This window comes from Dendropsophus ebraccatus, chromosome 2 (genome assembly GCF_027789765.1).
Source record: "Dendropsophus ebraccatus isolate aDenEbr1 chromosome 2, aDenEbr1.pat, whole genome shotgun sequence".
Taxonomy (NCBI): domain Eukaryota; kingdom Metazoa; phylum Chordata; class Amphibia; order Anura; family Hylidae; genus Dendropsophus; species Dendropsophus ebraccatus.
In genome coordinates this window covers 42488590-42503745 of record NC_091455.1, presented here as the reverse complement: position 1 = coordinate 42503745, position 15156 = coordinate 42488590, and the positions used below count along the sequence as shown (strand labels likewise).

General features: G+C 46.8%; 1 protein-coding gene across 2 annotated transcripts; it reads left to right on the top strand.

Annotated features, from left to right (window-relative positions):
• The first annotated feature begins 9014 nt into the window (after nt 1-9014).
• MRPL53 (mitochondrial ribosomal protein L53) lies at nt 9015-13702 on the top strand. 2 transcript variants are annotated; one of them, XM_069959939.1, is made up of 3 exons: nt 9015-9152; nt 10971-11083; nt 13450-13702. In XM_069959939.1, the coding sequence occupies exons 1-3, from the start codon at nt 9058-9060 to the stop codon at nt 13566-13568; spliced, it is 327 nt and encodes a 108-aa protein (XP_069816040.1). In that variant the 5' UTR covers nt 9015-9057; the 3' UTR covers nt 13569-13702. The 2 variants fall into 2 exon arrangements, with proteins under 2 accessions (XP_069816040.1, XP_069816041.1); XM_069959940.1 differs by lacking the exon at nt 9015-9152 and adding an exon at nt 10129-10252.
• Nucleotides 13703-15156: the final 1454 nt, after the last annotated feature.

Sequence of the window (15156 nt, the reverse complement as noted above, 5' to 3'; positions counted from 1 at the left end):
AGCATATGCATAGTGAGCGGCCCTGAGCGACCCCCTCCGCCCGCCCCTTCTATCGCTTCTCAGCTGAGCCGATCAGAAGCCCAGGAAAGTGCAATGAGCAGCACTTTCCTGGTCTTCTGATCGGCTCAGCTAAGCGGCGATAGAAGGGGCCGGCAGTCCAGGAACTCACCCGTCATCAGCCCCAGCAGCTGATGTCTCCCTTCAGCGTGCCACTCACTCCCGTCATCCTCCGGGCACAGGCAGCGGGGTACAGAGACGCTGCCTGTGTCCTGGATGTGTCGTGCAGCCGGACACTTACGGCACAGGCAGTCTCTCTGTACCCCGCTGCCTGTGCCCGGAGGATGACGGGAGTGGCGCGCTGACGGGAGACATCAGCTGCTGGGGCCGGCGGAAGGGTGAGTAACTGGTTTGTTGTTTTGGGGGTCACTGGCTACTATGGGGGGCACTGGCTACTATGGGGGTACTGGCTACTATGGGGGGCACTGGCTACTATGGGGGTCACTGGCTACTATGGGGGGCACTGACTACTATGGGGGCACTGGCTACTATGGGGGTCACTGGCTACTATGGGGGGCACTGGCTACTATGGGGGGCACTGGGTACTATAGGGGTACTGGCTACTAAGGGGGCACTGGCTACTATGGGGGCACTGGCTACTATGGGGGGCACTGGCTACTATAGGGGCACTGGCTACTCTAGGGGTACTGGCTACTATGGGGCACTGGCTACTATGGGGGGCACTGGCTACTATAGGGGCACTGGCTACTATGGGGGGCACTGGCTACTATGGGGGGCACTGGCTACTATAGGGGTACTGGCTACTATGGGGGGCACTGGCTACTATAGGGGTACTGGCTACTATGGGGGGCACTGGCTACTATAGGGGTACTGGCTACTATGGGGGGCACTGGCTACTATGGGGGGTACTGGCTACTATGGGGGCACTGGCTACTATAGGGGTACTGGCTACTATGGGAGGCACTGGCTACTATGGGGGGCACTGGGTACTATAGGGGTACTGGCTACTATGGGGGGCACTGGCTACTATAGGGGTACTGGCTACTATGGGGGGCACTGGCTACTATGGGGGGCACTGGCTACTATGGGGGGCACTGGCTACTATGGGGGGTACTGGCTACTATGGGGGGCACTGGCTACTATGGGGGGTACTGGCTACTATGGGGGGTACTGGCTACTATGGGGGGCACTATATGGGGGAATTGGCTACTATGGGGGGCACTATATGCAAAGATGTGGGGTATTTGATGGCGGCGGTTGGGGGGGGGGGGGGCAATTCGCACCTCTGCCCAGGGGCCCATAATGCTGTTAAGACGGCCCTGGTGACACCTTGTGTTCTGAACGCGGAACTTGGTCAGGGTTGCAGAGTACCTGTGTAGTACTTGCTTAGCCCCATTCATTCAGTCATCATTGATAGCGGGTTCCCACCTTGGCCACTGACAGGCTGAGCGGGGCTGACACATCACAACCCCGGTCCCAGCTCAGACCAGGAAGCGGAGCAGGTAATAGCAGACCCCTGGGAGGTAGGTGCATGTTGTTATGTTCAGTCCCTTCCTCCCCGACTCTTTTGAGAAAAATGTCACCGGAATTCTCCTTTAATACAAGATGTATTCAGGTCTGTAAACAGGGGACAAGGGGTGAGTAAAAAAAATATCCAGCAAGAAATAGGCGATGTGGCCTATCTTTTAGACTAAGTACAGAACAAGGCTGATATCTTGAAAGCCTCCATATTGAATCAAGGGCATGAGAAGGTGGCCATGTAGCTTGTGGTTCAAAAGTTATCAACACAGAAAGTTAAAAGAACAACTGGTAACGTCCCCTGTGATGCACACTTGACGTTTTCAATGTGTTGTCCATGGTGCTGAACACAGAGCTGAAGCTGAACACAAAGCAACATACTGTAATGGCAAGGGGTTGTGCAGGGAGCATAAAATGCCACTATCTTATCTCGTTCAGAGCAAACACAAAGCGTTATTGTGAACACCACATGCTAGTGATCGGTGGAGGTCTCAGCTAAGAGACCCCCCCCCCCAATTCTTTTCCTCTGACATATCTCTCCTCTATAAATAATGGATTTCATCTAATTGTAATAATGTAACTCATTTATTGCTGTACATAAACAGATCCTCATGAAAGAATAAGATGAAATACACTTTTATCCACACTCTTTCCCCACCGCGGTACAATTCTGTATTTGTTGTGGTGAGAATTCTTTTTAGAGCCTTGATCTCATACAAAAAGTTTCTCTCTTGCCCTGAGCAAAATTAGCCCCTGGTGTAACTGAGCATAAAAGAGATTTCCTCAGCTCCGGAGTTGAAAGGCGATATACAAATAATTATAGATTCAAGAGCAAAAACAAGAAAGAGAGTAGGGTTAGCGGGGTCACCCTGAATGAGGATGTGATGTGCGGCCCGCTCCATAAGCAGAGCCGGGGGAGGTTCTCATAAGCAGGTCACTCACTGTAAGTTATTATAAGGGAAACTAATAGAATCCCCAAAGTGTTACTGTGACTGTAACTTCTGATATGTCTTCAGACAGTTACTGACTGCACCAGGTCTCACTCCTGAGACCTGCTGCGATCCTGAGATACAGCCGAGGGGAGTGCAAGGTTAAGCATATCCCTCTCAGAATCTCAATCAAATACGACTCTTTGGGGCTGATTTGCTAATGTGTTCCTGGCAGCAAATTGTTGGTTTTTTGTCGAGTTTTTGTCCATTTTTCCTGTCGGTTTAATGTTCTGATATATTTACTAAAGGTGTGCAACACAATTTCTCCAAAACAAAATCCATAATTTTTGTAAACTAAAAATGGTTAAGTGGGCGTATCCTGGGTATGATTTATTAAGCAACCATCATTTTTTTTCTCTATTCTAAAAACCAGCCAGTGTGGCGGGATGGTCGGTTTTAGTTTTGTCCTACTAAGGGCGGGCACCACAATAATAAATTTGACCAAAAAAAATACATGTTTGACAAAAAAAAATTGTTAATAAATCAGACCCTTTTACTTCATTACACCATACGAAACAAAAGAGTTGGATGTTTGGCTGGCCACTGCCGCACACTCCCCCCATATCTTGGGATTGCAGCTGGTCTCAGGAGTGAGACCCGATGCAATCAGAAAAGCCCCTACTACACAGGGCGATCTCCGGGAGCAATGACCTGTCAGATCATTGCTATTGTTGTCCTTCGTCTTTTAAAATATTGAAAGACGTTAAAAGACAGCAGTCAGCATTGTGCATGTAAAGGCCGAATACTCCCTATAATCTATTTGTGTAATAGGACCTTAAAGTGACACTGTCCCCCCCTTTTTGCATTCTCACATCTCTACACAGGTGTAAAGGGTAAATTTAGCAGTTGTCTTACCTTATTTTTCATCATACGTCATGGTGCTTGTTCAAGTAAAAAGTCATCTTTCATAATCTGCAGATTGTGCTAAGTGGGCGGGGCTTCACGGCTACTGAGTCATTTAGCGACACCGTAGGCCCACCCCCTCCGTGACATCATTGGCACATAGCCCCGCCCCCTCGCTGACCAATGGAACAGGCCGGACTAAAGGTCTAGGCCTCAACCCCTCTAGGTTGGCCCAAAGAAGGGGCATTGAGGGGGCGGGGCCTATGTGCAGATGATGTCACGAAGGGGGGCTACGATGGTGGGTGGGGCTAATTGCACAGTTGCTGTGAAGCCCCGCCCACTTAGCACAATCTGCAGATGATAAAAGATCCCTTTTTACTTGTACAAGCACCATAATGTATGATGGAAAATAAAATATGAAAACTGGTAAATTTACCCTTTACACCTGTGTAGAGGAGTCAAAATGCAAAAAGGGGGGGGCAGTGTCACTTTAAGTTTTAACATGTCTGAAGACATGAGAAAAATCACTCCAAATGACAGTAATACTTTAAGGATCCCTTATTGCCAATCAGAAATGAGCGAACCTCCAGCACGCTCAGGTTTGTCCGAGCTTGCAGCAGATGCTGGAGGTTTGCTCATCCCTATTGCATATCTTTAATATTTGGGGAAAAATCCTAGAGTCTCCAAGATATCCTCCCTTTTGTGTGTTGAGTGCTAACCTCTTTTTATCCTTCTTACAGTGACCTGTAGTACAGCACTTGGTTATATTTGGGACTCTCATAGACAATTGAACACTGGTGAAGTATATGCACAACCCAGGAATTACTGAGCTATCAAATAAATTTCCAATATTTCCTCCCTGAGGTTATATGTCATTACATATATATGTCAGGAACCATCTGTGGCCGCCCCCATCACTGAGACCAGTCATGGCCGCCTCTCCTGATGATGGTTCACCTCCATACAACGTAATCATTACAGAGGAGACGTCTTCCTAATGAGGACTTTATTAGATCAGCGTCTCCTGAGAATTCTAAATCAATTCTTAAGAAATATGCAAAACCTCCAATTACACGGCATATATTACCGCAGCTTCCTGGTGGCTGCAGCCACGACGTATGCCAACACTCACCGCACAACCTCCAGTTATCTCTGTTATAGGATTCATCCCCACCAGTTATCTCTGTTATAGGACTCCTGCCCACCAGTTATCTCTGTTATAGGACTCCTGCCCACCAGTTATCTCTGTTATAGGACTCATGCCCACCAGTTATCTCTGTTATAGGACTCATGCCCACCAGTTATCTCTGTTATAGGACTCATGCCCACCAGTTATCTCTGTTATAGGACTCATGCCCACCAGTTATCTCTGTTATAGGACTCATGCCCACCAGTTATCTCTGTTATAGGTTTCCTGCCCACCAGTTATCTCTGTTATAGGATTCCTGCCCACCAGTTATCTCTGTTATAGGACTCCTGCCCACCAGTTATCTCTGTTATAGGATTCCTGCACACCAGTTATCTCTGTTATAGGACTCCTGCCCACCAGTTATCTCTGTTATAGGACTCCTGCCCACCAGTTATCTCTGCTATAGGATTCATGCCCGCCAGTTATCTCTGTTATAGGATTCCTGACCACCAGTTATCTCTGTTATAGGATTCCTGCCCACCAGTTATCTCTGTTATAGGACTCGTGCCCAGCAGTTATCTCTTTTATAGGATTCCTGCCCACCAGTTATCTCTGTTATAGGATTCATCCCCACCAGTTATCTCTGTTATAGGACTCCTGCCCACCAGTTATCTCTGTTATAGGACTCATGCCCACCAGTTATCTCTGTTATAGGACTCCTGCCCACCAGTTATCTCTGTTATAGGACTCATGCCCACCAGTTATCTCTGTTATAGGACTCATGCCCACCAGTTATCTCTGTTATAGGACTCATGCCCACCAGTTATCTCTGTTATAGGACTCATGCCCACCAGTTATCTCTGTTATAGGACTCATGCCCACCAGTTATCTCTGTTATAGGTTTCCTGCCCACCAGTTATCTCTGTTATAGGATTCCTGCCCACCAGTTATCTCTGTTATAGGACTCCTGCCCACCAGTTATCTCTGTTATAGGATTCCTGCACACCAGTTATCTCTGTTATAGGACTCCTGCCCACCAGTTATCTCTGTTATAGGACTCCTGCCCACCAGTTATCTCTGCTATAGGATTCATGCCCACCAGTTATCTCTGTTATAGGATTCCTGACCACCAGTTATCTCTGTTATAGGATTCCTGCCCACCAGTTATCTCTGTTATAGGACTCGTGCCCAGCAGTTATCTCTTTTATAGGATTCCTGCCCACCAGTTATCTCTGTTATAGGACTCCTGCCCAGCAGTTATCTCTGTTATAGGACTCGTGCCCAGCAGTTATCTCTGTTATAGGACTCCTGCCCACCAGTTATCTCTGTTATAGGACTCGTGCCCAGCAGTTATCTCTGTTATAGGATTCCTGCCCCCCCAGTTATCTCTGTTATAGGACTTGTGCCCACCAGTTATCTCTGTTATAGGACTCGTGCCCAGCAGTTATCTCTGTTATAGGATTCCTGCCCACCAGTTATCTCTGTTATAGGATTCGTGCCCACCAGTTATCTCTGTTATATGATTCCTAACCACCAGTTATCTCTGTTATAGGATTCCTGCCCACCAGTTATCTCTGTTATATGATTCCTATCCACCAGTTATCTCTGTTATAGGATTCCTGCCCACCAGTTATCTCTGTTATAGGACTCCTGCCCACCAGTTATCTCTGTTTTACGATTCGTGCCCACCAGTTATCTCTGTTATAGGACTCCTGCCCACCAGTTATCTGTTATAGGATTCGTGCCCACCAGTTATCTCTGTTATATGATTCCTGACCACCAGTTTTCTCTGTTATAGGATTCATGCCCTCTAGTTATCTCTGTTATAGGATTCATGCCCACCAGTTATCTCTGTTATATGATTCCTGACCACCAGTTATCTCTGTTATAGGATTCGTGCCCACCAGTAATCTCTGTTATAGGATTCGTGCCCACCAGTTATCTCTGCTATAGGATTCGTGCCCTCTAGTTATCTCTGTTATAGGATTCATGCCCACCAGTTATCTCTGTTATATGATTCCTGACCACCAGTTATCTCTGTTATAGGACTCCTGCCCACCAGTTATCTCTGTTATAGGATTCGTGCCAACCAGTAATCTCTGTTATAGGATTTGTGCCCACCAGTTATCTTTGCTATAGGATTTGTGCCCTCTAGTTATCTCTGTTATAGGATTCATGCCCATCAGTTATCTCTGTTATAGGATTCATCCCCACCAGTTATCTCTGTTATAGGATTCCTGCCCACCAGTTATCTCTGTTATAGGATTCCTGCCCACTAGTTATCTCTGTTATAGGACTCGTGCCCACCAGTTATCTCTGTTATAGGACTCCTGCCCACCAGTTATCTCTGTTATAGGACTCCTGCCCACCAGTTATCTCTGTTATAGGACTCCTGCCCACCAGTTATCTCTGTTATAGGACTCGTGCCCAGCAGTTATCTCTGTTATAGGACTCCTGCCCACCAGTTATCTCTGTTATAGGACTCGTGCCCAGCAGTTATCTCTGTTATAGGATTTCTGCCCCCCCCCCCCCAGTTATCTTTGTTATAGGACTTGTGCCCACCAGTTATCTCTGTTATAGGACTCGTGCCCAGCAGTTATCTCTGTTATAGGATTCCTGCCCACCAGTTATCTCTGTTATAGGATTCCTGCCCACCAGTTATCTCTGTTATAGGATTCCTGACCACCAGTTATCTCTGTTATAGGATTCCTGACCACCAGTTATCTCTGTTATAGGATTCATCCCCACCAGTTATCTCTGTCATAGGACTTGTGCCCAGCAGTTATCTCTGTTATAGGATTCCTGACCACCAGTTATCTCTGTTATAGGATTCCTGACCACCAGTTATCTCTGTTATAGGATTCCTGCCCACCAGTTATCTCTGTTATAGGATTCATTCCCACCAGTTATCTCTGCTATAGGATAAATAAATCCTGGATCCACAAATTATATTAAACAATCTAATCCAGAAATTAGGCCGGGTTCACACTGCGTTTATGTTTACATTACATTTACGGTACAAATTTTTTATAGTCTTTTATACGGCCATTGGCTTACATTATAAAAATTTATCAGATTGCAGTATATGCTTTTTTGTTATATTCGTGTACTATGAGTTTGCATTTAGTATAATTAAACATATTGAAACACATACCTGTGAAAAGTAGCCGAACTTGGACCTTGACTGAGCACAAGCTGGTATGTCAGTACAGTAGCATGAAGATTTAAACAGTCTTTTAGCTACCAGCATCATAATGAATGATGATGGCAGGAGTTCTGAGGTCTGGTCCACAGGGACTATTGCGGGATGTGTGAATGGCTCCTCACTGTTAAGGAACTCAAATAAGAAACAAAGAAATAGTAGGCATTTTCTATACCAGTAACTTTGCACCAACATAAGAAAGAAGAAAGAAAGAAATCAAGTCTTTATAAAAGAGTCAAGGCTTTAAACAGTATTTGCTGGACTTTGCTGCCATCTGGTGGTAACATTTTAGATTACATTCATATTCAGGTTAGACTGACAGAAAACTCCTAAATTGTAGGTTTTGTTCACACATTGCAGTTTCATTGTGGTACTTCATTACTTAATTGCAGTACTGCATCATTTTTGTAAAGACGCTGCAGTATCGTGACAGTACGGAAATTAAACTCTTAGGGTATGTGCACACCACGGATCACCCGCCGTGGATTCCGCAGCTCGCCCCACATGCATTCTATGGTTTGCTAGATTCCGTCGTCCGTCCGAAGAATGAACCTGCTCGTTCTTCGGGCGGACAGCGGAATCTGGCAAACCATAGATGAAGCCTAGGGGACCAGCGGAGATGCGCGTGTCCGCCAGTGTCCGCGAGCGGGGGCGAGCTGCGGAATCCACGGCAGGTTATCTGCCAGGATTCCGTAGTGTGCACATACCCTGAACGTGTGTGAACACAGACTTAAAGTGATCCAAGGTAGTGTGCTGTGGTGCCAATCACTGTGCGGAAAAACAGCATGTGAACTAGCGCATATCTAGCGTGGTTCTGCAATGCAGTCATTGGCGCTGCAGGTGAGACATAAAAAACGCACTGAAATCCTGCAAATACTTTACTACAGTAAATGACATGTAGTTTTGTCGCCCAGCACCAAGACCGTGTTCACACTGTGCATTTTAGTTCCTTTTTTCTTTTTCGATTAGTAAACTCATAGAAAGACATGGGAGATCTCCAATCAAAGAAAAAAAAAAAAAACCGCATAGTGTGAACTCAACCTAATGAGCAGTCTGCAGGGACATCTATATCCTTTGTTATGCTGCAATGATTTCAGAAATATTCCTTAGACGCTATTATGGCAGCAGGACAGTCAGGTGGCATGTCTGTATCGGTAATGTGGCACCACAGCTGGGACTGACAGCACAGGAGCGGATGACTGCAGGGCCCCCTACTGCTGTCTGTAGGACAGGAAGCAGCACACTCCAGCGACACTACATTTCCCGGCATGCCTCACTGCCGGTGCGCTTCCTGCTCCGCTAAGAGCCTGGAATTCTGGGACTTGTAGTTTATACTTGAATTAGCGGCGCCGAGAAGCATGGCGGCGGCCAAGGGCATAGAAGTGGTGCTGAAGTCAGTGAAGAACATCAGTGTCCGCATGTGTCCCTTCCGGCACAATGTGCAGTCCACCAGGTGAGCCCTGTCCCCGGTAATGTGGAGGTGAACAGCTCGGGGGACCCCCCTCCATGATGTCTGCGGGTTATAGATAGGGATATGAACCTGGGGCTCTCAGGCTATTGATAAACTACAACTCCCAGCATGCCCTGACGGCCTGGCTGTAAGGACATAACAGCAGGAGAGCCACAGATGGGGCTATAAAGCAATGGTCTCCAACTCTTGGTGGCATGCTGGGAGTTGTAGTTTTTCCTAACTGCAGGAGAGACACAGTTCTGGAAAGACTGTGTTCTAGGATATTCATAATTTCTGAAGCTTTTACCAAAATGTACTGTATTCATCTCGCGCAGCCAGTGCTGTACACAATAAATAGGTAGTCTGCGCCAGAATAGGTGGCCGTTCTCTCTCCTTAGGCCGGCACGGAGACAATGGGTTGCTGGGTTGTTAGTTAGTATACGGCTCTGGTGCGGAACGTGCCGGGTATGGCGCAGTTGCCTTGGCCGCTTTTCTGTGTATCAAAGTGCACGTGGCAACTCATAATGGCGGCCATAGGGGCCCCGGTTATGGCTACCCTGTCCTTTCTTGTATTGACGGCAAATACAGGCCCAAAATGGAATTAGTGATGAATCGTGTATGCTAGTGGCTACCTCTTGCCATTACTGGTGCTGTAAGAACGCCCTTAAAGGGGAATTCCGGTTAAGGAAGATGTAAATCTGTTTAGTCCCCACCTATAATCTGAGCTTATCTGTAATAGGTTTCTATTACATGAATTGGGCCGTTTGTCTGCAGCAAATCCTGACTCACACCCTAAAGCTGCTGAAAATCCTCACTGCCTGGTCCACTCTGTCTCTGCTCCTCTGTCCTTCCGGTCCCTTCTGAGACAGAGGTCACGTGATCTTTGTCTCTTCTGTTGCCAGACAAGCTGTAACACTGTAACCCCGCCCACCACTAATATCACACAGTGATACCTGGCCAGTACCCAGCAGTTGGCTCTGACGTGCAATGCATGCTGGGAGATGTAATTTTCCATCTGAGTGCTATCCCTACTGTAAAAATTGTAAAGTTTGAATGTGGAGCTGGGAGCAGTGTACGCAAGTGGGAAAGGTGTCAAATAATCAGTGAGTGCACCTACCATATATGCTTTTTCGCTGGAGTTTCACCTTAAAGATGAGCCAGAAAGCTGGTGTACCGTCAAGGAGACGTCTCTCTTCCACCACTCACTGCCTTGTTGGGCTCAATTAAAGGGATTTTCCAGCATGACCGTTGTCCTCAGTCTGGGTGTGTTATTGCACCTTAATTCCAGTTGCAGTACCATACAAATCCTGAGGATGAGAGTGGCACTATTTTGTGTAGAAGCAGCTATGTTTTGCTAATTCTGGATGACCACATTAACAAGTCTGTGTGTGTATATGGGTAGAAACCTGTCAATCAAGTCCAGCAAGGTGATGCTAAAGCTTTTTGTGAGTGTTGAAAAGTGGATCATGTGATCAGTGCCAGGATGGACATGCTCCTCGGTGTGCAAAAATACCTAAAAATACTAAATATTGTTAAACAATAAATGTTAGTATATGTAGCAGAGTGTATTTTGCCCATACGGCGTGACCTGGGAAAACACCATGTACTCTCTATTGTAGAACGTCCGCAGATCTCCAGGGGTCGCCTCATCAGGGATAGCTGCCGTGTATGAGAAGTACAGCTAGGCATGATGCCTTATAGCTGCATACACAGATCACGTAGGACTGGTTACATCTGGTCACAGCACAGTGGTCCTGACCGTATGTATCTGTGTAATGCATTCAGTCCTGATACGCGTCAGTATGTTTCGTGTATTTGCAGGGAGTTTTTGGAAGCCATCAACACCAAAAAAATCCGCACCACCAATACAAACTGTGAAATCAAGGTGGATGTGAGACACGACAATTCGGAGCCCGTAGTGGACATTCTGTTTGGTAAGTGTCAGAACACCTACGTTGGAGCTTCTCTTTTCTTCCTCTGTATTCCCTGATCTGAGACCAGAGATCCCCCTAAGGGCCCTATTCCACAGTAACGATAATCGGCCGGATCGGCCCCATTTGGCCCGATTCGGACGATTATTGTTCAGTGAAATAGAGAGAACGATCAGCCGATGATCGTGTCATCGGCTGATCGTTCATTTAGGGCCAGACCTAAAATCATCGTTCCCCCACCGAGCATCGCTACGGTTGAATAGCGGTGTGCGGCAGGCGACCGACGATTTCAGAAGCGCAGCAGCAGCATACATTACCTGTCCAGGCTTCTCCTCCGCGCTGTCTTCATCCCTGGGTCCCGCGCGCTCTATCTTCCGAATGGCCGGTCAGCTGACGGAGCGCTCAGCCAATCACAGGCCGGGACCGCCGCGGCCTGTGATTGGCCAAGTGTGGCCTGTCAGCTAACCGGCCATTCTGAAGATAGAGTGCGCGGGACCCTGGGATGAAGACAGCGTGGAGAAGAAGGCCTGCAGGTAATGTATGATGCTGCAAGGGCTGCAAGGACATCGGTAACGATGTCCTTGCAGCCCTCACTCAACGATCATCGGGCCATGGAATAGGCCCAGTAAACGAGCGGCGATCTAGCAGATCGCCGCTCGTTTACATCGTTGATTGGGCCCTCCTCGGCCCGTGGAATAGGACCTACGTTTTTTCAATCCATTTTTTTCATCCGTTTTTTTTTTGTGTGTGCATCCGTTTTGATCCATATTTCCATTAAATTCCATTATAGAAAAAAAAAAACAATCAAAACGGAATCCGTTTTTTTTAACGGACACAAAAATGAGGTTGACTACGTTTTTGTGTATGTTAAAAAAAAAAAAAAAGGATCCATTTTGATCCAGTTTTTTTTTTATGATAATGGAATTCAATGGAAAAACTGATCAAAACGGATGCACACACATGCATCCGTTTTTTCTATCAGTCTTTCATGTTTTTTGCAAAAAAGGGATGAAAAAAACGTAGTGTGAACCCAGTCTATGCTGTCTCATCTGGTGACCTTTGGAGAGGAGGAAGGAAGAAGACACTCTGCAGAGCTTAATTAGACGTGGTTGGGGAATACAGATCAATGGATAGAAGAATCCCGGCACTCACCAAAGTAGATAGATGCCTATTTATTCATTCAGTGTAACATAATGTAGCTATGGTATATGGAGGCCGCGTTTCGGCTACAAAATCCTTCATCAAATCTAAGTAGAAATAATACTAAAAGGGTGAAGCCCGTGTCTGCTGCACGACGGACACCAACATAGAATGAAGCGGGGTGAACTCAATACAATGGTGGAGATTTATCAAACATGGAGTAAAGTGAAACTGGCTCCGTTGCCCCTAGCAACCAATCAGATTCCACTTTTTTTTCCTCCCAGACTCTTTGAAAAATGAAAGGTGGAATCTGATTGGTTGCTAGGGGCAACTGGGCCAGTTTCACTTTGCACCATGTTTGATAAATCTACCCCCAATATCAGTACTGTGCAACGGCAAAGAATTCCATACCAGGACTGAACCATTGTCACGACAGCCCAGGGTCTCCTTTATTCTTGGTACGGATCAAATGCTCAGCTAGAAGGCAATGATTTCTGACCTGGTAGGGGTTAAAGGGGTTTTCCAGTGCTCCAAAATTTTTAACATGATGCTGCCATATAAGTAAACATAACAAACATGTTATGCTCACCTCTCTGCGCTCCCCTGGTGTTCCAATTCGGTCGCTGGTGTTCCCCACTGTCTGTAGCTTCTGTTACTTCTGGGACAAGCTAGTCCAGTCTTAGTCAGTGATTGGCTGAGCAGGCTGTCACTCCCAAGATGAGCTTGTCTCAGAAGTAACAGCGGCTACAGACAGTGCGGGACACTAGGGAGCGCGGAGAGGTAAGCATATAGGGGGAGATTTCTCAAACATGGAGTAAAGTGAAACTGGCTCAGTTGCCCCTAGCAACCAATCAGATTCCACTTTTCATTTTCCAAAGAGTCTGTGAGGAATGAAAGGTGGAATCTGATTGGTTGCTAGGGGCAACTGAGCCAGTTTCACTTTACACCATGTTTGAGAAATCTCCCCCACAATGTTGGTTTACTAATATGGCAGCAACATGTTAAAAATTTTGGAGCGCTGGATAACCCCTTTAAATGGCCTTCAAGGTTAGATTAGCAGGGCTCTGGCTCTCTGCACCCCTGTCGGTCAACTGATCAGAGACTGTGGCGCTCATGTGAGAACTGCACATGTCTCCTCTGCTGGTATCTGCGACAGTTCCATGTACTCCGCCTTACCAATCTGTGACCCTCGACAGTCTTCGCTCACCGATGTTTTCTTCTGTTTGCAGGTGACGGTGAACGGCTGGTGTTTAAGTCAGAGAACATAACCGCTAAAGAGATGTTATTAAAACTGAGCACCGTCTGCTCTGCTAAAGACCAACAAGCCAGAGACAGCGCAAAGAAATAGACCGGAGCGCCCCCATCTGTCCTCAGGATGTGCAGCCACATGACCAAGGGACCGTTCACATTATTTATTTCATCACATCCATCGTGATAAGACTCAGTCTCTCCTCCACATATAAAACATATGCTATACATGTACATTGTAGTTTCTTTATAATAAAAGTAGAATTTAAAAAAAGCTGATAAAAAGTGGATGCATCATGTATACCAGCCAGTCCTTCTCCTGCCTCTATCCTCAGCATATCGACTGATTGGGATCATACAGATGCGTCACTTCATAGATAGTATAAAGGTTTTGATATACTGTATGTGAATGATTATATTATAAGAGCGAAAGGATACGTTATGCGTGGAAAACTGTACAATTAAAGGGAGGCTCTAGGACCCTGTTAGGCCAACTCTAGCCAGGAGGATGATGGTTGGGCATGGAGACATACAGGTTCATCACACCAGCAGGGGGCAGTGTGTCTCTCCATAGCAAAGATTAGAGATGAGCGAACCTCGAGCATGCTCGAGTCCATCCGAACCCGAAATTTCGGCATTTGATTAGCGGTGGCTGCTGAAGTTGGATAAAGCCCTAAGGCTATGTGGAAATCATGGATATAGTCATTGGCTGTATCCATGTTTTCCAGACAACCTTACAGCTTTCTTCAAGTTCAGCAATCCCAGCTAATCAAATGCCGATCGTTCGGGTTCGAATCTACTCGAACCCAAACCCGGTTCGCTCATCTCTAGTAAAGATACATGCACACCACAGAATTTTTGCGGAGACTTCAAGCATATTCCTCCAGGCGGCCTCTGCTTAAAGTTCCGCCCATTCCATAGGCACATATTTGCCGGCGAATATCATTGAGTCTATGTACAGTACAGACTGAAATCCTATGTACAACTTTTGGGGGGGTGTCCCAAAATACATAACAAGGTATATATAGAATGACCCTACTGCTTTCAAACTTAAGGTGCCTTCACACACACCGGATTCACAGTGGATTTCATGCTGCGCATTCACAGCGAAATCCGCTGCGGATCTAGTGTCAGTGCATCCCTATGGGAATACATACTCGCAGCGGGATGGACATACCGCTGTGTGTATGCAACATAACCCCCCAGCGGCTGGAGCATACATCACCTCCTCCCCGCTCCGGCTTGCTTTGTGGGCTCCCGGTGTCTGCTCGTCCCGCTCAGCCAATCAGTGCGCTGCCCTGCAGGACATCCTGCCGGAGCGGGGAGGAGGTGATGTCTGCTCCGGCCACCACAGGGTTAGCTTGCATACATGCAGTGGGATGTCAATCCCGCTGCGAGTATGTATTCTCATAGGGATGCACTGACACTGGATCCGCAGCTGATTTAACTGTGAATGCGGACTGCGGATCCGGTGTGTGTGAAGGCACCCTTATAGTGAGTGAGTGTAAAGGCACCCTTAAGGTAAATTTGTCATTTGTCAGACATGAACCCAGTGTCCTATAGCTGAGTCAATGAATAACTGGGTTCAGCCATTGCCTCCATAAGGCGTCATGCACACAGCAATAACATGTGATAACTGTGAAGAGATGTCCTACATTGATGTGCATTAGGCAGTGGCCGATGGCCAG

Bases quoted from the DNA above. Each gene is read 5' to 3' on its own strand.
- MRPL53 (XM_069959939.1), top strand. From the start codon at position 9,058: ATGGCGGCGGCCAAGGGCATAGAAGTGGTGCTGAAGTCAGTGAAGAAC. The intron at 9,153-10,970 runs GTGAGCCCTGTC...GTGTATTTGCAG, and splicing joins CACAATGTGCAGTCCACCAG to GGAGTTTTTGGAAGCCATCA. The intron at 11,084-13,449 runs GTAAGTGTCAGA...TTCTGTTTGCAG, and splicing joins CGTAGTGGACATTCTGTTTG to GTGACGGTGAACGGCTGGTG.